The following is a 26,323-nucleotide window of genomic DNA, read 5'->3' as shown; positions in this document are numbered from 1 at the left end:
CAGGGCCAAATGGATTAAGGCGTTTGACTCGTAATCTGAGGATCGCGGGTTCAAATCCCCGTCGCACCAAACATGCTCGCCCTTTCAGCCGTGGGGGCGTTATAAAGTTACGGTCAATCCCACTATTCGTTGGTAAAAGAATAGCCCAACAGTTGGCAGTGGGTGGTGATGACTAGCTGGCTTTCCTCTAGTCTTACACTGCAAAATTAGGGACGGCTAGCACAGATAGCCCTCGTGTAGCTTTGCGCGAAATTCGGAAACAAACAAATCAGAGACGCAAAATGATTTATCGCTAAGTCACACTAGAGACACGGAAATTTATGTGGGCTTCTTTTAACATGAATATTAAATATATATATAGGAAAATGTGCAGACTTTTCACATGAACATTGTGTGTTTATTGACATAAAATATGTAAACATGAAACGATCTACAGCACCGAAAATATTTTATTTCTATTTTCAGAAACACATACAGAAAAACGCATATGTACATTGTGAACGAATTATCCTCACTCATCAGGAAAAACTAAGTTTCGCAGCTGTCTTCAATATATAAATACTACTTAAGACCAAACATACACATATATGTGTAACCTCAGCTATCGAGTCTACAGCACTGAAAATATTTTATTTCTATTTTCAGAAACATATACAGAAAAGTGCATATGTACATTGCGAACGAATTAACGATGATGGTTCTGCTTATTTGTTGTTAAACACAAACCTACAGAATGGATTATCATGCGCTGTGCTTACACAGGTATCGAAATATAAATTCTAGCGCTGTAAGCCCTCACACTGACAACTGAGTTCAAGAAGAAATGCGATACAAAAACAAAAAGTTTTATTTAAAGTTAAACACAAAACTACACAAAGAGCTATGTGTGCTCTGACTATCACGGGTATCAAAACTAGGATTTTAGCGTTGTAAGTCAGCAGACACACCGCTGTGCCATTGTGGGGGAAGGGTGCAAAATAATAAAAAAATATTGACAAAAAGAGAGAATACTTTTATTTAAACACGAGGCAGTGACTACATTTAGAGAAAACTGATTGTTCTAGCAATGCAATTCAAGTTTACGTTTCTAACAAATTCCTACCTTTGTTGACTTTAAAAGATAACAGTTTATGTTCCTTTTGAAATTACTTTTATCCAAGAAACGAAAAGTATAAATCGTTCTTACCAATGAGAAAACAACTTTGCACAAAATTAAACACTTGAACCATGCACGCGATACACAAATTTTACTTTCATTATTTTTCTCACAACAAATATCAATACAAAAATTTTCTGTATTTCTACTGGGATTATACTAATGTATATATTTATTATTTTAAGGTTTTTCTTCGTATGTTCTCAAGTACAAAAATCCTAACCAATTAATAATTGACAGAAAAAAATGTCATCGTATCTAGCTTTCATATTTCTTTTATATGCAGTTTCTGAATTGAAATGGACATAAAATTTAAACTAACACAATATGAACATTGTTATCAATATATATGTATATAGGACTTAGTATTCTACACTTGAGTAAAATAAAGATGTCGCTGCCGTCAAAATTTCTTCGTGAAAAAGTTAAACTGATCGTCACTTTGAAAGGACAATGAATATTGCTAATAATTTCAGTTTTAAATAAAAAAAAAACATAAAATATGATAAAAGATTTCTGACGCAGTACTTTGTTTCACACTACACTCACGAAATATATTCTGTGGTACTTTCCTGAAACACTGTAATAAAACGTAAACAGTAGGTTTCGTGTTTGAATTTCGCTCAAAGCTACTCGAGGGCTATCTGCGCTAGCCGTCTTTAATTTAACAGTGTAAGACTAGAGGGAAGGCAGCTAGTCATCACCACCCACCGCCAACTCTTGGGTTGCTCTTTTACCAACGAATAGTGGGATTGATCGTCACTTTATAACGCCCCCACGGCTGAAAGGGAGAGAATGTTTGGTGCGACGGGAATTCGAAGCCGCGACCCTCAGATTACGAGTCGAACGCCTTAACCCACCTGGCCATGCCGGTCCTAGCGTTCCTTGTTAACAAATGTAAATTACAATTGGATGTCTAATGAAAAAAATAGTAAAGACAGACAAAACACAACATGAACTCATTTGTATAGTCTGCAAAACAGCAACAACAACAAAACCCGTGAGAGAGAGAACTAATAAAAAAATATCGCTTCTTTTACAACCAATCTCTTTTTATCTGTTTTTTAATATAAAATATCACTTTCTTTTTGTTTTGGCCACGAGTTTATTGTAATGATCAGTTGAAAACTTATACTTCCTGAATATCCTATTTCAATTCAGGCAATAGTTGAACCCAGAAAACATTTGTAATCTTTGAATTTTTAGACTAGAAGATAAAATTATCGATAAAAGTAGATAAAACTAGATGGGCCCTGGCATGGCCAGGTGGGTTAAGGCGTTCGACTCGTAATCCCAGGGTTGCAGGTTCGAATCCCCATAGCATCAAACATGTTCGCCCTTTCAGCCGTGGGGGCGTTATAAAGTGACTGGTCAATCCCACTATTCGTTGGTAAAAGAGTAGCCCAAGAGTTGGCTGTGAGTGGTGATTATCAGCTGCCTTCCCTTTAATCTTACACTGCTAAATTAGGGACGGCTAGCGCAGATAACCCTTGTGTAGATAACCCTAGTAAAACTAGAGCCACAAAATTATTTGCTGTCTAAATTACACTAGAGACACAAAATTATTTGCTGTTTAAGTTATACTATAGACACAAAATTGTTTAGTGTCAAAAGTCATATTATAAACCAGAATTGGATAATTCGTGACGGGGAAAACTGTTCTCAACTGCTTAATCTGGTCTATTACTTCAAAAAATAGCATTGTCTATCAGGTATAAAACAAACATTAAATCAAACAGTACACAAGAAAGACCAAAACAAGTTTAATCAAATGGGATGTTAATCGGATTCATAAATTCCAGTCACAGTGTCATACAAACTAATGGTTAATCAAATAAGATTGGAGATTAATATTTTTTGTTCATAGTTCGGTAAATCGATTCTGACTAACAATGTATTTTAATTATATTTGACATCAATGTTTGCGTGTAAGTTACTTAATTACCTGGCACAGGTCATTGCACGTTGCGACATTCCGACACTGAGAGAACTTTGTAGAAACTGAATTTCTAACGAAACACGAAACGGCAGAATTAAAATACACTATGCACACAGATTAGCGAGTTAATGACTTAGAAAATCTCAGATTACTGATCGACTCTGTAATCTCTGTTTAATGTAGTTAGGATATCTGTGTTCCTTGCTACAAGGGTTATGTTACAAGATAACTTAACGGGAAGCCGCCTGTAGAACGAACTTAGTAGTGACAAATTGTAGTACCATAAGGTCTTCTCCTGAAGAAACTACCAATTCATGACGTCATCATGACGTCTTCTGTAAATCCTTCAAATAAAGAGTAAATATCTCTTCTATTCATGTTCATGAATGGCGTGACGTCACAGTGTCCGTCTTTTGTTTTTTTTTTTCTTTTACAAGCTGATGCCTAGATTTTTTAGTTTGTTACTTAGTGTCCAATGGTCATTTTACGAGGAATCTGAGTCGTCTAGTTCATTATGGACAGGGGCAGTGGTATGGTTATATAGACCCTGGGCCATTAGTTGTAGAGCCAGAGTGTTTGTATGGCCGGTGGCCTTTTTAATCTTAGCCCGTTTGTTCTGAAACCAGATCTTGATCTGGGACTCGTTAAGCTGTAACTCACGAGCTAAGTATTGTCGTCTCTTTTCTGTCAGGTAGCGGTTTTCTTGGAATTCTGCCTTAAGTCGAGCTAGCTGGTCTGTTGTGAAGGCAGTCCTTGGACGTTTCTCTTCTGACTTTATCTTTTTTTTTGAGTTTCGAGACCTTGGCCCTGGTAAGAAAAAAACATATATAAGAGCATGTAAGAAGGGAAGCTTTTAACACAACACAATATCAGAGATATATGAGTGTAAAAAAAATCCAATTTCATTATGTCGACCGTCTGAAACATTTGTTTGTCATAAATACATATAGTTATGAAAGAAACGTTGAGCGCAGTACATGTCATGTTTATTTGTAGCTGAGCACATAGCTACACAATGAGCTATCTTTGCTTTGACCACCACTGGTAACGAAACCTTGTTTCTAGTACTGTAAGTCCGCAGCCTTATTTGAAATTTTAACTTCCAATAAGTAAATAAAGTTTATAGCTTTTCAAAAATTTCTTTTATAGGATAGATTAACATGGAATTACCCAAAAGTTATCAAGTGACACTGATTTTAAAGCAGTGCCAGTGGAAACAAAACCCTCCTCAGTGTATATGTGTGCTGTTATAGCAATGCCACATCAAGATATTTGCTGTGTTTACCAAACGGTATCAAACTCTTGATTTTAGCATTTTAAATCCGTAAACTTACCGCCGTCCCATCTAGAGACTCATGAGCGTGAATCATCTTTTGTATCAGCGTCAGGTACTGATAGGGGTCATTTTGCTATCTGTTTATTGTAAATGATTCTAATTTAAGCTGAATGATCATAAATATTCACTATTATTTCCTATTTACTTACGTATCTTCTACACTTTCTTTTTAACACAAATATCAGTTTCACAACGCATTGAACGCCAAACCTATTTTATGTCACTAAAGTAAACATTCAAAGTCCATTTATCTGCAGAAAAATGTTTGCTTAAAATCTCGTTCTTCTTACAATATCACACCCCAAGTCTGAAGAAACATATGACAGTTATTGTTAATTATCTCTAGCTGTAGATTAACGTCTTCGTTTGAACACAAACAGTTATCTGTTTTTTCGTAACGGAATGATGTATTTTCTTGCAATAGTAATCTGTTTGTATGAAACATAGCGCTACATTCTCTTACAATAGTAATCTGTTTGTATGAAACATAGCGCTACATTCTCTTACAATAGTAATCTGTTTGTATGAAACATAGTGCTACATTCTCTTACAATAGTGATCTGTTTGTATGAAACACAGCGCTACATTCTCTTATAATAGTAATCTGTTTGTATGAAACATAGCGCTACATTCTCTTACAATAGTAATCTGTTTGTATGAAACACAGCGCTACATTCTCTTACAATAGTAATCTGTTTGTATGAAACATAGCGCTACATTCTCTTACAATAGTAATCTGTTTGTATGAAACATAGCGCTACATTCTCTTACAATAGTAATCTGTAATCTGTATGAAACATAGCGCTACATTCTCTTACAATAGTAATCTGTTTGTATGAAACATAGTGCTACATTCTCTTACAATAGTAATCTGTATGAAACATAGCGCTATATTCTCTTACAATAGTAATCTGTTTGTATGAAACATAGCGCTACATTCTCTTACAATAGTAATCTGTTTGTATGAAACACAGCGCTACATTCTCTTACAATAGTAATCTGTTTGTATGAAACATAGCGCTACATTCTCTTACAATAGTAATCTCTTTGTATGAAACATAGCGCTACATTCTCTTACAATAGTAATCTGTTTGTATGAAACATAGCGCTACATTCTCTTACAATAGTAATCTGTTTGTATGAAACATAGTGCTACATTCTCTTACAATAGTAATCTGTATGAAACATAGCGCTATATTCTCTTACAATAGTAATCTGTTTGTATGAAACATAGCGCTACATTCTCTTACAATAGTAATCTGTTTGTATGAAACACAGCGCTACATTCTCTTACAATAGTAATCTGTTTGTATGAAACATAGGCTACATTCTCTTACAATAGTAATCTGTTTGTATGAAACATAGCGCTACATTCTCTTACAATAGTAATCTGTTTGTATGAAACATAGCGCTACATTCTCTTACAATAGTAATCTGTTTGTATGAAACATAGCGCTACATTCTCTTACAATAGTAATCTGTTTGTATGAAACATAGCGCTACATTCTCTTACAATAGTAATCTGTTTGTATGAAACATAGCGCTACATTCTCTTACAATAGTAATCTGTTTGTATGAAACATAGCGCTACATTCTCTTACAATAGTAATCTGTTTGTATGAAACATAGCGCTACATTCTCTTACAATAGTAATCTGTTTGTATGAAACATAGCGCTACATTCTCTTACAATAGTAATCTGTTTGTATGAAACATAGCGCTACATTCTCTTACAATAGTAATCTGTTTGTATGAAACATAGCGCTACATTCTCTTACAATAGTAATCTGTTTGTATGAAACATAGGCTACATTCTCTTACAATAGTAATCTGTTTGTATGAAACATAGCGCTACATTCTCTTACAATAGTAATCTGTTTGTATGAAACATAGTGCTACATTCTCTTACAATAGTAATCTGTATGAAACATAGCGCTATATTCTCTTACAATAGTAATCTGTTTGTATGAAACATAGCGCTACATTCTCTTACAATAGTAATCTGTTTGTATGAAACATAGCGCTACATTCTCTTACAATAGTAATCTGTTTGTATGAAACACAGAGCTACATTCTCTTACAATAGTAATCTGTTTGTATGAAACATAGCGCTACATTCTCTTACAATAGTAATCTGTTTGTATGAAACATAGTGCTACATTCTCTTACAATAGTAATCTGTTTGTATGAAACATAGCGCTACATTCTCTTACAATAGTAATCTCTTTGTATGAAACATAGCGCTACATTCTCTTACAATAGTGATCTGTTTGTATGAAACATAGCGCTACATTCTCTTACAATAGTAATCTCTTTGTATGAAACATAGCGCTACATTCTCTTACAATAGTGATCTGTTTGTATGAAACACAGCGCTACATTCTCTTATAATAGTAATCTGTTTGTATGAAACATAGCGCTACATTCTCTTACAATAGTAATCTGTTTGTATGAAACATAGCGCGCATTCTCTTACAATAGTAATCTCATAGCGCTTTCTCTTACAATAGTAATCTGTTTGTATGAAACATAGCGCTACATTCTCTTACAATAGTAATCTGTTTGTATGAAACATAGCGCTACATTCTCTTACAATAGTAATCTCTTTGTATGAAACATAGCGCTACATTCTCTTACAATAGTAATCTGTTTGTATGAAACATTACATTCTCTTACAATAGTAATCTCTTTGTATGAAACATAGCGCTACATTCTCTTACAATAGTAATCTCTTTGTATGAAACATAGCGCTACATTCTCTTACAATAGTAATCTGTTTGTATGAAACACAGCGCTACATTCTCTTACAATAGTAATCTGTTTGTACATAGCGCTACATTCTCTTACAATAGTAATCTCTTTGTATGAAACATGCTACATTCTCTTACAATAGTAATCTCTTTGTATGAAACATAGTGCTACATTCTCTTACAATAGTAATCTTTTTGTATGAAACATAGCGCTACATTCTCTTACAATAGTAATCTCTTTGTATGAAACATAGCTACATTCTCTTACAATAGTAATCTCTTTGTATGAAACATAGCGCTACATTCTCTTACAATAGTAATCTCTTTGTATGAAACACAGCGCTACATACTCTTACAATAGTAATCTGTTTGTATAGTATTTTTGAATACTTAAGACACAAAGTTTCTTTGTTTTTGATTTTCGCGCAAAATTACACGAAGGCTATCTGCGCCAGCCGTCCCTAATTTCGCAGTGTAAGACTAGAGGGAAGGCAGCTAGTCATCACCACCCATCGCCAACTCCTAGGCTACTCTTTTACCAACGAATAGTGGGATTGACCGTTACATTATAACGCTCCCACGGCTGAAATTAGGAAAATGTTTAGTGTGATGGAAATTCTAACCCGCGACCCTCGGATTACGAGTCGAACGCCTTAACCACCTGGCCATGCCGGGTCCATTTTCTTACAATAGTAATTTGTTTGTGTAGTATTGTTAAATACTTAAGACACAAAATGTTAATAAAACTAGTAAGAGAATGTAGCGCTATGTTCCATACAAACAGATTACTATTGTACGAGAATGTAGCGCTATGTTCCATATAAACAGATTACTATTGTACGAGAATGTAGCGCTATTTTCCATACAAACAGATTACTATTGTACGAGAATGTAGCGCTATGTTCCATACAAACAGATTACTATTGTACGAGAATGTAGCGCTATGTTCCATACAAACAGATTACTATTGTACGAGAATGTAGCGCTATGTTCCATACAAACAGATTATGTTGTACGAGAATGTAGCGCTATGTTCCATACAAACAGATTACTATTGTAAGAAAATATGTTCCAAAATTATGTTAGTGATATAAAGAGGTCCAATCACATAACTAATGTAACAATACAAAGGACGACATATGCATTACGTTAAAACAATGAAACTATTATGTGATTGGTAGATTTATTATTTAATATTAAAATCAAGATACATTTGTTGGCTGAATGAATGAGGCAGTGACTAAAACCAATATGAAAGTTCAACCGAAACTGTTTATTAAATGTGGGTAGCCACACGCTTTATAAGAATTTAAAAAAAAATTCATTTCGACTTCTCATTGTTTAACAACAATGTGTAAACAGCAGCATCCAAAAACGGGTTTCGATCTGATAAATAACTAATATTTCAAAGCAAACATTTCTCCAGTTAAAGAATTGACTTGAATTATCTTAATACAGGGTATTCGGAAAGTCACTCTGCACTTATATATTTATCAACAGACATGTTTCAATATAGAATACAGGAGGTAAATATGAATGACAATTATAAACAATGTTGAAAGTGACCCCATTGGCATCAATACAGGCCTGGATCCTTCTTATTTTGTTTCTAAACACCGCTATCAGTTGCTGGCTTGAAATAGACTGAATGAATGCTGTTATCGCTGCTTTTAAAACTGCACAGTCACTTTCCGAACACCCTGTACAGGTTGTGAATAAAACGAACTGTTAGGTTTCAGTCACTGTATTTTAACAGCAGCTTTTGAATGACGTCACCTGATCATTATTGCAAGTCATGGAAACTTTTGTTGCCCGCGGCAGAAAGATGTTTTGTTTCTTTAGTCAAAATATAAGACAATGCAAGTGAGTTTGTGAAAGTTAAAACTAACTATATGGCACAATACAAGTTGAGCATTCAATATTATATGCAAAACGAATTAATTTGAAATTGAGAGTTACATTAGAAATCGAACAATTAGAATATTGATCGAAATACTTACAAACACAAATAAAACCTTTTTCAGCTTAATTTCAAGCTTCCTTCTTCGCGAGTGTCAAGTTGAAGAAAACTCTCGGTCCAGTGATTTTGGAACAAAAGGAGGTTTTACCCTTCACTGCACATGTTATATTTTCTATTGCTCCTGGCAAGTTTGTTTATTGTTAAACCAAAGCTACACAATAAGTTATCTGTGTTGTGCTCACCACAGGTATAAAAATCCTGTTTTTAGTGTTATAACTCTTTAGACTTACCGATGAACTGAGCCCCCTGGTGGGATGAGTATTAGCAACATGGAGTCCATCACAGAGCTGAAGCGTATTAACGTAACTAAGATTAGATGTTGATCTACAAAGGCAAGCAAAAGACTCACATAGTGGTTTCTGAACTGTTAAGTTTTAGTTTAAATATATTATACAGGAACAGAATTAACTCGCTGTGCTGGTTTAATCGTAGTGTCATAAATAATGTAAAAAAAGACAAAATTTGGGTAATTGCACTGTCTCTGCCCCAAAGCTTGAGGTTTTAAACGCTATAAATTTGGATTCGATATATGTGACTAAGCACATAACTCGTAGTTTATTGTTTAACTTTGAGAGGAAACAGGAACATATAGAAATGTTCTACAATTTTAATGAATTCACCGTTTCCTTTATACTCAAAGGCTATTTTACTTTCGAGGAATTTCAATCACCAATTGAGGTCCACTCTAATTTCTCTCGTTCTTCATTTTTGACAAGTATTTTGCATTTATTTTATAAGTCCTTCAACCGACCCATCATTTTCTAACGAAGATTTTATTATTTAGATAAAAGGAATCGCATGCGATAATGAGCGTTTCGTAGCGTTTTGTTTGCGAAATTTATTTGATAAAAGCACATAAAACCAAAACATAATACAACAAGGGAAGCTGTAACTTCGAGAGTCAGTTTCAAACTCTGGTATTCCAGACTTAAATTGCTTTGTTGTAATAGTCCCCCCCCTCAATGAGAAGCTTTTGTTCATTTTATTCTTTCGCAAATTTCATCTTTCTTCTCTCTTTCTTTCATTTTTCGTTTTCTGTTTTCGAATTTCCGTTTAAAAACTCCCTTCTTGTCGCCCCTACATTTTTGTACCTTGGTAAGTACTTACTTTTACCTACCCGTTAAGGCTGAATCCGATAATTTGGCCATTCAACCATGTTTGGCTCGGCATGGCCAGGTGGTTAAGGCACTCATCTCGTAATCTGAGAGTGGCGGGTTCGAATCCCCGTCACACCAAACATTCTCGCCCTTTCAGCCGTGGGAACGTTACAATGGTACGGTCAATCCCACTATTCTTTGGTGAAAGAGTAGCCCAAGAATTGGCGGCGGGTGGTGATGACTAGCTGCCTTCTCTCTAGTCTTACACTGCTAAATTATGGACGGCTAGCACAGATAGCCCTCGAGTAGCTTTGCGCAAAATTCAACAAACCAAACCAACCATGTTCCCTGAAGCGAATATTGGTTGTGAAGTTTTATCCCCAAATTTAATCTCATGGAAAGTTTTGCTTAATTTTACACTCTGAAAAAAAAATGGGCATTTTAGAAACAATTCTTTAAGTCCTCAACTGATCAAGTATTCATAATTAAGGTCACTTAAACAGCAAATGTTTGTTTTCATACTCTTCTTGACTTGTACATTTCGGATTTGAAACTAGAAATAAGTTGAAACGGCATTTCACATTTATGATCGGTCTCTTACATGTCAATAACGCTTCAACAATTTGCGGTATTTCAGCCGTAAATTTTAATTCTTGTTATTTTAATATCAATCTATGATCAGTTTTTGCTGATTGTGACAGGTACCTGGTGGGTATGTACAAATATAGTTTTGGTTTTGCTTCATCACGTAGGAACTCTGAGAAATAGACAATTAACTGTTTGCCGGCAATAACGTATTTCACTGCGTTTATGTTTCTAATACGCTATTAAGTTCAGCATAATTAAAAGTGTTTTGTTCCTGATTTTCGTTTGTATTCAATGTCCGGTGCATCACTGTTGCAGTGTCCAACAGTAGTCAGCAAGCATTGACGGATTCCAGTTGCCCTGATATCGTTTTTCCATTGTAGCAATATCCTGGTGAAACTGAAGATTTCGATGAAACGGTACGTGATGGGCAAATTTGGATGTGATTTTGTGGTGAGCAGCCACAGATCTATAAGGAACATCCAACAGTGTTCAAGAAGCAAAAACTTTGTTGTGCAGTAATGCATACATGACATCACGATGAAACAAAGCGTTTCGTTTTAAATATCCAAATTACATAACCACTTCCTCTCTGCCTAGACTTAAATTATCTCGCCTGTTACGAAAGCTCATCATGTCTTCTCGTAATTAGTTAATAATTACGCATCATAAAAAAGTTGTGGGTAGGCGAACTTTCAGTACCCTTTTTAGCGAACAAACCGTCAAATTAGTTTAGAATAAAAACTGTATAAGCACCTGCTATGAATGAGTGCTTTTGTTCGTTTGTTGTTAACCACAGAACTACTCAATGGGCTTTCTGTGCTTTGCTTATCACGGGTATCGAAAGCCGGTTTTTAGCATTATATACATGCAGACTTACCACTGAGACGCTAGAAGGGGAGATAAAATAATATAAGATGAAAAGTGTAACTGTCTTATGCTCATGAATTAGATGGGTACTTATTAATGATTCCTTATAATTAATAATTAAATTACAATTAGAGTCTAGGCTCATAAACCAGTTCGTCATCTAAATTCGGGTTTGTCAACAACAAATTGAACTTAGAAAAATCTATCAATCATCAATTTCGCTGCTTCAAGTAGAAATGACTTCCGGGACCACTTGAATATCACTAAATAATAGTGAACAGAATGTGCAAAGAAATCCAAAATGTTATATCTAGTGCCGCTAAGTTTTACACTATTTTTACTGTTTGTTTGTTTTGTTTTTGAATTTCGCGCAAAGCTACTCGAGGGCTGTCTGTGCTAGCCGTCCCTAAGTTAGCAGTGTAAGACTAGAGGGAAGGCAGCTAGTCATCATCACCCACCACCAACTCTTGGGCTACTCTTTTACTAACGAATAGTGGGATTGACCGTCACATTATAACGCCTCCACGCCTGAAAGCGCGAGCACGTTTGGAGCGACGGGGATGCGAACCCGCGACCCTCCGATTACGAGTCGCACACCTTAACACGCTAGGCCATGCCGGCTTATTTCACTGTGAAACACGTACAAGTTCTATATTTCTATAACCACTGTACTGTTACAGTACGTGCATATGTAATATATATATTTCATATGTGCGTAAAACGCAATAAATTGTACGTATTTCTCTTTCACGTACCTTTAAATATCTGTTTTTATATGATATTTTAATATTTAATTAAATAAAAAAGCGATATTTGCGACAACAGCTCATTTCCTAACTCTATAGTAATTTACAACCGTGAACGTATAAGGAGGGTATTGGTTCAATTCAGGCCAATGTCTGTAGCGCTTGAATTCGTGATGTCAGAAAAGCACGAAGGTTCAACAAGTCTTAATATAAAACGGCAAAAACCCCAAAACCCGAGCTCTTTCGAAAGATGGCAGTTTCTTCTACAGAAAACGTGGAAGATGAAGAAAGATCCACCTTACGAAAACACCGAGATTACCGTATAAATAGTATTGGTTAGCTTAGCAGGAGCTGAAGTGAAATGAAAATAATTAGTGGTAGTTCATAGCACGTTGGAAATTAAAATTTATTCGATCTATACGTTTCTCGTGACTGTGATGCTGCAATACTTCCATTGTATTTTAACATAAAAGTACGGGTCTGGTATAGCCAGGTGGTTAAGGCGTTTGACTCGTAATCTAGGGGTCGCGAGTTCCAATCCCCATTCGCACCAAACATGCTCGCCTTTTCAGCCGTGGAGACGTTATAATGTGACTGTCAATCCCACTATTCGTTGTTAAAGGAGTAGCCCAAGAGTTGGCGATGGGTGGGAATGTCTAGTTGTCTTCCCTCTAGTCTTACACTGCTAAATTAAGGACGGCTAGCGTAGATAGCCCTCGTATAGCTTTCCGCGAATTCAAAAACAAATAATCAAAGTACGTTGGACGAGAGTTAATGAAATATGCCTTCCAGTAAATAATGTCTGTTAGTGCTACCATACAGGTAGCACCTTTTTTACGTAGTTAGTTCGCTTGTAAGCTTTATAAACTAAAAGGTTCCATCTTTTTTTTTCAGGGGGGTCATGATCTATCTAATAATGGCACAAAATTCTTGCATTATTTCAAAAAAATATTGTTTAAATGCTTGCTGTGCCTAAAACAATTGTACACGAACGACTTACTTTTGAAAAATCAGGTACGCCTTGCTTGCCAAGGTTATGTACTACAGTAATGTACCTGTCATGTTGAGGTACTGTTGGTATTAACCTGCCAATATTAGGTACTAGAGTGATTTACCTGCCAAGGTTAGTAACTACAGTTTTCGACAACCCGGGTACTGCAGTAATTTCTGCAGTAATATACTTGCTAAGGTTGGGAAGTACAATAATTTGCCCTCCAAGATTAGGCACTGCCAAGGTGAAGTGCTACAATGATTTGCCTACCAAGGTTAGGTACTGAAGTAATTTATTTGCGAAGATTAGGTTCTGCAATGATTTTCCTGCCAAGGTTAGTAACTACAGTGATTTGCCTGTGAAGTCTAATTTCTACAGTAATGTACTTGCTAAGGCTGGGAAATGCAATAATTTGCCCTCCAAGATTAGGCACTGCCAAGGTGAGGTGCTACAATGATTTGCCTACCAAGGTTAGGTGCTGCAGTGATTATCCTGCCAAGATAGATACTGCCGTAATTTACCTGCCAAGATTAAGTACCATAGTGACTTGCCCGCCAAGATTCGGTACCTGACAGGTTACGCACAACAGTGAGTTACCTACCAAGGTTAGGTCCTGCAGTGATGTGCCTGCCACACAGCCCTGGATTAACCATTAAGCAAAATAAACACGTGCTTAGCGCACTAAGGGAAGGGGGCACCACAGAGTTTTCCCCCTAGCTATCATGCCCTTAACTCTTTCACTGCCACATTTAAATTTAGACGATTTTTTATAATTGTCCTTAACTGCCATGTTCGGCTTTACTCTGCATCGTATAAAAAACGTCTTCTGTAGCTCGTTTAGTGACTAAAGTTTGAGAAACTACTAAACTACGTATCTGAAGTGAGAAGTCATTGATTTGCGAAAGATTACTGTTAAGAACAGAACAGAATGTTGATAAAACTTCAAGTGAAAGATAATCGTATATTATGATGTCTGACCTTAAAGATGAAATTTTGTTTTTCAATCATTCCTTCTGTTGTGGCTACTTATAAGAACTTATAGGCAGTGGAACTGTTTTGTTGTATATTTTACTGCTTTATTCAGTCACATTTACAGAAAAATTTACAGATACATACATTTACAGATACGTGGCTAGTTTTGCTTTTCTCGGCTTCTGTTTTCGTACGTTACGTTTGAGTTATTGTCTTGTTTGTTTTAGTTTTATTTGCGTTAGTATTGCATTATACACGTCTGTTTTGTAATATTTTTATAAACGTGTTTCTTACTGAAGCTTTTCTGAGCGGTAAATTTTTTGGCTTCTAACAACTTGCTGTAAAAAAATCTCCTTTGTGCATGAGTACATGTTTTGAACTTTATCATGCCAAGAAACAAATTGGAAAGAAATGCCACTGTAGCAATGCCACCGTTTATAAGTTACATGTAACCAATAAGAGTATTTTTGTTTACCTTTTATGTGTTCTATACTTTGCAGGGTAAGCATTTCATCTTATAAGCATTTCATAAGTCCACACTTATCCAAAGACAAAAAAGAAGTAATTTCCTTACTGAAATTTGTTAAGTCAAATTGAAATGGATCATGCAAAAATTCAAATATCAATTTCAAATTTTTAAATTCGGAGGCACGTGATTCAAATTTTGGAGACAGATTTTTGATCCAGTTGACAGACATCATCTTTAGCATCTGACAAATCATAGTCATTATTTTCTAGAAAACTATTCATCTTTGCAAAATGTGGCAAATCATTTCTTTGCAATTGTTCTACAAGAAGGATTAGCTTTAACTGAAATTCATAAATAAACTGTGATCGCTCGCTTATTATTTTACCTCTTCCCTGAAGCTTCGTATTCAAATTATTCAAGTGAGACATCATGTCGCACAGGAAGTGCAAATCACACTGCCATGACAAAGTTTCAATTTCAGGGAAATATTTAATCTCACCATTTTCAACAACATACTCTTTTATTCGAGGAAATAAGGAAGTAAATCGTTTCAAGATTTTTCCTCTATTTAACCATCTTACATTTGCAAAATCAGTAAGATCATCAAAAGTACAGTCAATGCTTTTCTTCAAAGACTCAACAAACTGTCGACGAATGAGAGAGCTTCCACTTCTAATATAATTCACAATTTTTACAACAATGTCCATCATTGTTTTCAATTCATCACTTTTAGACATCTGAGCACAAAATTTTCCTGATGCAAAGTGCAATGGAAAGATGGCACTGTGGACTTTACATTATTTTCAATTAAATACTGCTTCAAAAGAGAAACAAATCCTAATTTCGCCCCAATCATGGCGGGAGCACCATCTGTTGTGACAGAAACCAGTTTTTTTAAAATCCACATTGAATTTTTTGACATTTTTTCCACATGTTCGATTTCGTAATCCATAAAGACCAAGCATTTCTTCCCTCACTTGAAGATCTGACGTTACATATCGAACCCAAAATATCAATTGTATAGTGCCACTAACATCTATTGACTCATCCAGTGCTAAAGAAAAATACAAAAGTCTTTCAGTTGTTCAAGTAACTGATCTTTCCATGTTTTTCACTAACTCTAACATTCTGCGGACAATTATTTTTTGACTTAATTTCAAATTATCTACCTTTTGAAGAATATCATCTTTTATTTTTGAATCATAATTCTCCAACAAAGTCTCAATGACCACAATCAAAATTTCTTTTACTAGTTCAACATCTGAAAATGACATCGTTTTTTGGGCTAGAATCCAAGTTACTTCATATTTAATTGACATAACTAGTTCTATCGATGATAAAAATATTTTAGGCTTCCCTTTCGTTCATAAAGTTTTGCTTTCAGATGACTAATTTCATTCATACGATTTTTGCTATCAACTGGGAATTTTACATCAAATTCGTTGTGAAAATTGTTAACGTGTTGTTTAAAGTTGTATACTTTATTATTCCTAAAACCTTTGTTACACAAATGATACAATGACTTATTATTTACTTCAATCACTGCAAATTTCAACTCCCAACTTTCTTAAATTCTCGTTTCACGTTTTTCCAGTCACGTGTCATCCTATTTTCGTCAGTAATGCCAGAATCAATTAAACTGTCTTTATTTTCTGAGTGTTCACCATCACCTGGGTTTTTTCGTCTTCAAATTATCCACTTATCCATATTATGGGATTAAAAACGAAATACATGAATATTTAAACACTTGAAAGTTGCACAATGAATGAATGTCGTTGGTGTTTGGGTACATACCCTGGAGGGTCAGGTTCTCTGTGACCTCTTCCTCCTCCCCGTACTTATATTCTTGGCTGATTGATATTTATGACTGTGAACTGAATTTTATTTGGTCCTTTTCAGGACAATGTCCATGTATCTTGGCTCGTATACAGTTATTATTCTATTAGCAGAATGTCAAGTTTGCTGGTGGCATTTATTTTTAATACATAAATTAAGAAACTATAAATATTTTTTTAAATTTTTATTTAAAGTTTATATTTTTTATTATTATTTAAAGTTATTATATTTTTTATTATATTGCACAAATGTTTGTTTTTTTGTTTTTGAATTTCGCGCAAAGCTACTCGAGGGTTATCTGCGCTAGCCGTCCCTAATTTAGCAGTGTAAGACTAGAGGGAAGGCAGCTAGTCATCACAACCCACCGCTAACTATTAGGTTACTCTTTTACCAACGAATACTGGGATTGACCGTCACATTATAAGTTGCACAATAAAAATATGCTTGCAAGCACATGCAAAATAACACACACTAGATAAACATTTGAACCAGACTGACGTTACAAAATGGGCGGAGTTTGTGGCAGTGTTGAAGCGTGCAAGTTAGTGATGACGTGAGGCAGTTTCAGTTTCTGATTACCAAATCTGCAATAAAAAACAAATGATGGAAAACGTTTATTCCTAAACTCAAGCTGGCCGCAATTGTGCTATGGAGTTGTCCACCTGTGCTATACATTATACTACTACTAGTAGTACAGTACTGTGGCACTGTGGTCATACAAAGATACCGTAAAGAACCAACAAATCAACAAAATCAATTTTGGATTGTCTGAAAAAGTGTATGAATTGAACAAGTTAATGTGATCAAAGTTAGTACTGAGTACTAGGCTTAACGTTAGCGGCCTCAGTTGCAATGTATTAGCATTAGGCCTAACGTTCGTCTTGTTACCTGAAAACTGAGTGGCATTAACGTTAGGCCTAAATGCTGTAAAGAGTTTAGTGTAAGTACACGTGAAACGCTACTGTAGCCGGGAATAATGAAGTGGACTATTCCCAATTTAAGGCCGTTTTGAATTTGCCTTGGCATCCAAACATGCAGAGAAAGTTTCAGAAATATGCCTGTTTTGTTGGTGCATGGTTTGTTGGTTCATCTAAAGTCCCCAAGTCAAAACTGAGCTTAGAGTTGAGGTTACAACTCATTCATATTTGATTAGGATTAAGGTACTCTAGCCTAGGCTTAATTCAGTACTTAGTGATTCAATGTGCAGTGAAGTTTACGATTGATTACATGTTATGTATGTGTACCAGTACACAATGATCACTGTGTATATAGGCTACTACAGTATGTGTTGTTGATCCAAATATTTTTGGAATACTTTTTGGCTCACAATGGATTTACATATTACCATTGGCATTGCTTCTTGCATACAGCTACCATAGCAACTGCCTCGATGAAACTTTTGCAATGACTGAAAATTAGTTCTTAAATGGATTGAAGACAGTCTCGAATGGTTTTCAATCAATCAGAATGCAGCAAATTAATAAAGGTATTTATAAATTCATGTTTATGTGCTGATGGACCTAGGTCCTAGGATAAATTTCTGACAATCTTTGTCTAAATGTAGACCTTGAGTTTAGTATGTCTGACTGTCTTACCAACTTTTTTATTTATCAATTTTAGTGTTTTTCTAATAATTATAACTATGTATGATCCATATTCTTTTATGTTTTTTATTTTTGTTTCTATGTTTCTCAGACGGCAAGATGAAACGTGTTCAATTAAGTGGTACACAAAAGAGAAAACTAGCAAAAAAGAACTAACAAAATGCTTTGGATTTAGTGGCCAAGTCTGGAAAGCTGACTAATTTTTTCACTCAACTCACACAACATGATCTTCCAAATCAAAACCTATCTTCACCATCAGAAGTCACTTATACTTCATCTGACTCTGACAAGACTGAAGTTGAACCAAGCTCCACACCTACAAGTACCACTTTGTCCACTTCAAAGTCAGAACATCATGATGACGTTGATTTGTCACAGGCTGGCTCAGCTGGCACAAGTCTCATAACTGATATCACTTTGCCTGTAAATTATTTTGATAGCTCTATTGCTAATGTTCATTCAAGTTCCTCTATAAGACAGTCAGAAGTTGAAATAATTGCTGATAATGAAAATCTACTGGACTATGGTAAAATGCTTCAGTCTACAAAAGTTGAAGAAACTAAAGCAAAAGATCCAGAGTTGTGGCTCGATTTCTCTGCTGATGATGTTGCTTATTGGATTGCTTGTGGACCCACTGACTGTCAACACCACAATGGGTCATTTCGCAAATCTTGCCAGACTTTCAATAGTAGCAAACCAAGGAGATGCTGTTGGTAAAAATATTTCTTTGGAGTAAAAGCCAATGGTGAGCAATACGCGAGAGAGTGGTTATTGTATTCACCATCAACAGGGGAAGTTTACTGCTTTGTTTGTAAACTTTTTGCCCCTAAAATTTTCCCTGCATTTTGTTGAAAAAGAAGGGTTCAGTGACTGACGAAATACTATTGTAATTGATCATCATGACAGAAGCACTACTCACTGAGATTCTGTGCTAAACTCACTGAGACTCTGTGCTAACATACTTAACTTACAGACAAGGTTTAGACTTACAACAAGCGTTGGAATTTTTCTCTATAATGCATTTGATCTATAGATTTTTTTTCAGCCTCAGCCAACCGGTGGAAAATTCTTAAAGTTTGTCTTGGAAATGAAAGTGTGTTAAATTCCCTCCCTGGTACCAGAGAGTTGCTATGGCAACAACAGCAATTTTGAAGTCTTTCTTTAAGATTTTGGAGGGTTTAGAATGTCTAGTTGAAAACCAGTCACAAAACAGAGACACTAGAAGAGAAGCAGACAATATTACAAATAAGATGCAAGAACTATAATTTGTTTTTCTGTTGATCATGTGGGAAGAGATTTTACAAAAGTTTCATAAAGCAAGTCAAGTTCTGCAAAATGAGGATGTGAACTTAAAAACACGTGTAAATCTGTACGGGTCATTAGATGACCAATTACGTGCTTTAAGGGTTGGCTTTGAAAGATTTGAAGCAGTTGCAAAGGAAATACTACGAAATGTTGATTACAATGCAGCTCAAACTCGCAAACGTATCAGAAAAAAGTACTCAATGACGGAGATGTACAAGAACTAGATCTGAATGCCAGAGATACATTTCGTATCAACACCTTCTATACAATTGTTGACAAACTAAAAACCCAGATGAGAAGAAGAGAAGAGGTGTACAAAGAAAATAACAAACAGGTTTTCTTTCCTAAGTGATGTGACAAATGATGTCACTTCATCTGCTGAAATTGAAAGGTACTTTCAGTGTTCCCAAAAGCTAATTGATGCTTACCCAGAGGACTTGGACACTAATCTCTCTGCCGAGCTTCAGCAGTTTCACTCATATGTGCACCATCAATTCAGTGCAACAAAAACTGTAAAAACCTGATTCAGTCATCCAAAATTGAGTGTTCGTTTTCAAACGTAGACATTGCATTTCGTATATTTTCAATATTAATGGTCACAGCTTGCACAGTTGATCGTTCATTTTCTCAACTCAAACATATTAAAAATCCCAACAGAACAACTATGCGACAAGACAGGCTGGATGCCTTGTCTCTGCTAAGTATAGAAGCAGATTTGTAACGTCACCTTAATTTGTTTGTTTGTTTGAATTTCGCACAAAACTACTTGAGGGCTATCTGTGCTAGCCGTCCCTAATTTAGCAGTGTAAAACTAGAGGGAAGGCAGCTAATCATCACCGCCCACCGCCAACTCTTGGGCTACTCTTACCAACGAATAGTGGGATTGATCGTAACATTATAATGCCCCCACGGCTGAAAGGGCGAGCATGTTTAGCGCGACGGGGATGCAAACACGCGACCCTCAGATTATGAGTTGCACGCCTTAACACGCTTGGCCATGCCGGGCCGGTCACATTAGTTTTGAGGACTTGATCAAAGATATGCAATGAAAAAAAAATCTAGAATAAAACGTTTTAAAATTTAAATAAATATTAAGGTATAATTAGATAATTTGCTTAAAGGGTTTTAAGTTCAAAGTGAGAAATTTTTAATATCAAAGTGAGAATGTTTTGAATAGAATGGTTGTAAGTAATTTTTTCATTTTTTAACATCAAAGTGAGAATTGTTAACTCAGAGTGAAAACATATATGCAGTAAAAATAATTATTTTTAATTATCATTAATCAAAGAAGTGATTTCCCTCATCATTTCTAAATAAAAGGTCTCAGTCATTGTTTGGTTTTGCCAAATCTATTAAATAAATAAAATAAAAAAGTTCTTATTTAATATAGTTATGGGGTCTGATCTGGAAGAAAAATGAAGAAGGGTTATAAATTTTCAAACTTTTATTTCACTTTCAGCACTTATTGAGTCTTAATGTCTTGTCAGTTAAGCAGTGGAGGGGCCCTTAATCTGGCCCTGCTGCTTAGATTAGGTACTGCGGTGAATGCTCTTTCCTTCCACTACGCCATTTGCCGAATAAACACCACATTCACACAGCTCATGATGTCAGCTGAACACCACTTTCAATACGGTTGATAACGGTAAGTATATAGATGTACGGGTATGAAGATCTTCTAGTGTAGTCTAGACTTTTTTGTCTCTATGAAAGATTGGCGTATCACCTACAGTCCATTCAACTCTGTCAACCTTGCTCAGCGGTTCACGTGACAGACAACTCCGTAGCTCACTAACTACAAAAGTCACACCTCCTAATTGACTTTGGAGCTACAAGAAGTTTATTTACACGCATTTACAATATGGATTGAAACAGCTTACGAGGGATACTCATCCGAGTAATGAATGATAATACGAGCTGCCATATAAACTAATGTCCTTTAATATTCTGGTTTAACTGTTGATTAGTTGAACCAGAATATTAAAGATTGTATATAAAATATAAAATGTTTATATATATATATTTGATACAGATTAAATATCCTTTCATGCAATTTCCATGTAGGAAATATAAACAAAATAACGTGTTGTTGTTTTTGTTTTCTTTGGTATATACACAACAGTATTCCTGATTCAAGAACGTTTCAAAAGTTCCAATAACTCATACGATGATTTAGCATGCACAAGAAAAACATTTGAATCAGTAATTTTTTGTTGTAATCATTACATCACTGGGTCTTCCCCTTGAGTAGATAAAACCGCCTGACATAACCCGAACGTATTTTGGTTAAAACGTAGAAACGAATTAGATACAAAATGTAACAAGTCTGCGTGCTTTGACGTCGAACCAAACAACCACATGAAACAAAAGATTAGCACGATAATAAACTAAAGAAATGACATTGAATGTGTCCATAAAACAATACGAATGCGTGGTGCAGCGACAATAAGTTTGCATGTGCCCTTTGATGACCTGTGATTCAAGCGAACTGGACGTACGAGGAAAAGTAGTGTAGTGTATGTAAGTACGTGTAAAAATATAACACTTGTAATGTGGATTAACGTGCTCGCTTGTCTAAGCGACAATAGGCTTAACTACAGTGAAACAGACTGGTCGGTTTTTGTTAGAAACGAATTCATTTCAATATAATATTTTAGTTATGATTTTGTTTTTATATCCATACGTTTCAATCAACGTTACAAGGTGGCGCGATAATTCTATGTTTATCATGCTCTGCTGAGTACCATTATTAAGTGACCGATAATCGAACATTATATGCAGATAACAAAACGAGTAACCAGGAAAAATAAAAGTCATGAACTGTTTAGTAGAAAGCGTAGTGTTTTTTTTTAACACATCGGAACACTTTGAAATATTATCATTTGGAGATTCTTCGCTGAATGACAGTCACCTTTGTAACACAAAGTTTAATACCGGATTATTATATTCTATTGAACAATAAACCGGATCTAATTATCCGTAAAACCCCGTCATCATCTTGTTTCATCTCAATCCTGGAATAAAAGTCTCGGATTACCATTTCTAACCTTGTTTTATCAATTTGAATACTGTAAAGACATTTTGTAAAATTAAATAACTACATCTTTATCTAAAAGATATCAAACGATGGCTTGTACCATTTTTATTTCCGATGAACAACAAAAATAAAACCTTTTTGATTTTTTCTCGGCAAAAAAGCGCCCTCTACTGCCTTTATTTAATTAGTCACTAATATTCGTTGTAGATCTTCGATTATTACCCGATTCTTTTTAATAGCACTTTTTAAATTATTCTTCATGTTAATGTTGTTCTACAGATTTACAATGCTAAAGTCAGCGGTTCGATTCCCCACGGTAGACACAGCAGATAGCCCAATGTGGCTTTGCTATAAGACAAACACATTTTGAACTCATTTCTGTGTGTTTGTGTGTGTGTTTTCTTTTAGCAAAGCCACAAAGGCTATCTGCTGAGCCCACCGAGGGAATCGAACCCCTGATTTTAGCGTTGTAAATCCGGAGACATACCGCTGTACTAGCGGGGGGCAACTCATTTCTATTAATGTTTTAAAAGTTTATGATAATTTGTATAAAACAGGATTATTACAATTTACATTATTACCAAAAAGGTCACTTGTTTTATTCTTATAAGACTGTAACATCTTTATAACTCAAGTTACGTTATAATCTCACAAAAGGTACCAATTTGACAAAAAAAATTGATGTCGGGCCTGTTATACTTAGCAAAAGGAACAAAAACCATAAGAGTAAACGTTTTGTTAAAGAATAATCTATTCATATAATTAAGTGTTAACGCTATATAATTCACTTGAGAAATTATGATTTATATTCAGTAGAAAAAATATCGATTTCATATAGATGTTACTCGTATTAATTTGTTTTTTTTTATCCATACATACTTTATATTTTATACGAAAAGCGTATCCAGTATTAGAATTTAACATTCTGTATAATGTTGTGTGTTAAAAGATATAATTTTTATTCAGAACTTCCTTAAAAAGCCAGGTGGAACATATTCTAGCGAATTAACCGGAAATAACCATTCTTCAATCCGGCAGCTGTTCTATTTAACATCACAAAAGCACCGTGGCTGTTCTAACTTGTCCACATTAAAAAAACAAGTTTGTGTTTATTTTTTGTTTTTTTAATATCGCGCAAAGCTACTCGAGGGCTATCTGCGCTAGCCGTCCTTAATTTAGCGGTGTAAGACTAGAGGGAAGGCAGTTGGTCATTACCACCCACCGCCAACTCTTGGGCTACTCTTTTACCAAAGAATAATGGGATTGATCGTAACATTATAACGCCCCCACGGCTGAAAGGGCGAGCATGTTTGGTGCGACCGGGATTCGAAACCGAGGCTCTCAGGTTACGAATCGAACACCTTAACCCACCTGGCCACGTCGGGCCTTACAAGTTTGAGTGACTCAGTGGACTCTCGCCAGGTAACGATACCAAAGTTTGGATAGAGCTCAAAGTGTTTGTCTTTCAACCTGACCTGTCCATATAAACTAATTATACCTGTGTACTAGTCGTATTAAGCACTGTAATTTTTTTTCCTGTGACCACCAGTATAGTACGACTATTTGCAGCTGGCAATAAAGCTGAGTAGAAATAACTTCACTGAAATGCATTTGTTGAAAGTGGATAAATTAACACAAGTAACACATAACGATAATTATAAGAAATACGGCGTAAAATAAGAACAATTAAATAATACGTATACAGACAACGTAATGTTCGGTTATTTACGTAATATTTTTATCAACATCGCTTTCCTAAAACACGGTAGTTTAATGAGATTTCAAGACTGCCGCAAATAATAAATAAAACTCAAAGTTATATTTTCATTCATGGAGTTTAATAATCATAAAATTTAGAACCAAAATAATTCATTTTCTATTGGATGTTGCGCATTTCGATAAACCAGTTATCGAAATCTGGTTTTTAGCATTAGATGCCTTCAGACTTGCAACAGAGCCACTGGAGGACAATTAATTAATTAAGTAGGTTCAATACTAAATCTGGACGCAGTTAATACGGGACGAAAAAATGGCTCGTTCCCTTGAGTCATGTGTCTTACCTAAATAGTTCATATAATACACCATAGTACAGAATGTTGTTACTATCCTATACATAAGTTAAGGATTATTTATATATGAGATTCAATGAGTCTTTTGATTTGTATTATTTTCAATTACCACTACTTCATGAATTATTCAATCAAAACACCATCGTTGGTAATTTGGTTTCCATTTGAGGATATGCAAATATTTTAGGATAAATATCCCGTAATAATACACACATTTCTCAGGTTTCACACGTGTAAACATGTGTTTATAAAGACGGACATGGGGAAACCTGTTTAAAACAACGACCTCTATCTTCGCAATTTCATGGGAATCATTAGAATAGAAAAAAAGAGCACATGAGCCCCGGGGTGGTGGGTGGTATAGGGTTAAATACGAACACTGTCCTCGTCGGGGTGGTGGGTGGTATAGGGTTAAATACGAACACTGTCCTCGTCCCGTGTTTCACTCCACAAGAGACCTCAAGGGCATGTGACAAATGTGGGCAAGATCGGATGAAACCTACAAGCGTAAGGATGGACAGACAGACAGACATTGGTCCAGACAGATGAATATCATGGTGTGTCAAATCCGAATACCAATCCCCCTGTGTCGCTAGGAGACCATACCAACTTTCAGTTAAGACTGTTAATAAACTATAGGCGAAAAATACAGACGCATAAACGATACTGGTGTTTCACACATATATCTTTATTAGAAATTTCATATAACTATATATATTTATTACCATTGTCTTATCATTCTAAATACACCTGAATGATTCTCACAAAATGATGATGTTTATCCATTGTTCCTTCATTATTTGCTGTTTTCGACAGTCCTGTTAAAAACTATTCTGTGTAATTGGCTTGTCCGAGCAGCTGTATTAAATATATCAGAGATAGGCAGTTTTTTAAACGGTACAAAACCATAAAATCTATCAGTTAAGAGACTTGACGTCTATTTTAACAGGATTCACTTCGAAACATGACGTTTTACCTTCGTAATATACATAATTTCAAAGTCTACGTGATTAACAGAAAAAATTGCAACCATGCACTGTGCAGATCGTTAAGCATAGGAAAATGGTAAACTTGAAATTCTGTGTGTTTTTCTTACATATCATTAACATATTTTACTCTAAAAACAAGGAGAATATATTAAATACGTCATTTCATTATTCTCCGGCACCAAAACTGCCAAAATATGTCTGTAAATGTATTTTATTTTTCAAACCTTTGAATAGAACACTTTAACGAAACGTTTCGGTCGAGTGGCACAGGCGTGGTTCCTAAGGTTACTATAACTAACAGCTAACTGTTAACGGGCCGGATGCGGCCTGCGAGCTACCGTTTGCTCATTCCCTGATATACCATCATTTGCATCCAAAGTTAGCACTAAAAGTATCCTAGCTCTTTATATCCGATTATTTGTTGAACCAAATCCTAAACCATGAAGTTTAGACTAACATTTTACGAAGCTGCAAAATACATTGTTTTACTTTCATGGCATCTTCACTTTAAAACATTTTGTATATTGTATGAATAATTAATAAGCAAACTGACTGC

The 26,323-nt window shown here is 35.3% G+C and overlaps 1 protein-coding gene across 2 annotated transcripts in view; it reads right to left on the bottom strand.

Annotated features, from left to right (window-relative positions):
- Positions 1-431: 431 nt before the first annotated feature.
- LOC143239508 (homeobox protein engrailed-1-B-like) overlaps positions 432-26,323 on the bottom strand; it is an 80,105-nt gene continuing 54,213 nt past the window's right edge. For both annotated transcript variants that reach the window (XM_076480662.1, XM_076480652.1), the window contains exon 2: positions 432-3,902. In XM_076480662.1, the coding sequence (XP_076336777.1) occupies positions 3,580-3,902 (323 nt within the window). In that variant the 3' untranslated portion in view covers positions 432-3,579. The remainder of the gene's footprint in view (positions 3,903-26,323) is intronic.

This window comes from Tachypleus tridentatus, chromosome 2 (genome assembly GCF_004210375.1).
Source record: "Tachypleus tridentatus isolate NWPU-2018 chromosome 2, ASM421037v1, whole genome shotgun sequence".
Classification (NCBI taxonomy): domain Eukaryota; kingdom Metazoa; phylum Arthropoda; class Merostomata; order Xiphosura; family Limulidae; genus Tachypleus; species Tachypleus tridentatus.
The sequence above is the reverse complement of the archived record's forward strand: the minus strand, read 5'-3'. Positions and strand labels throughout refer to the sequence as shown.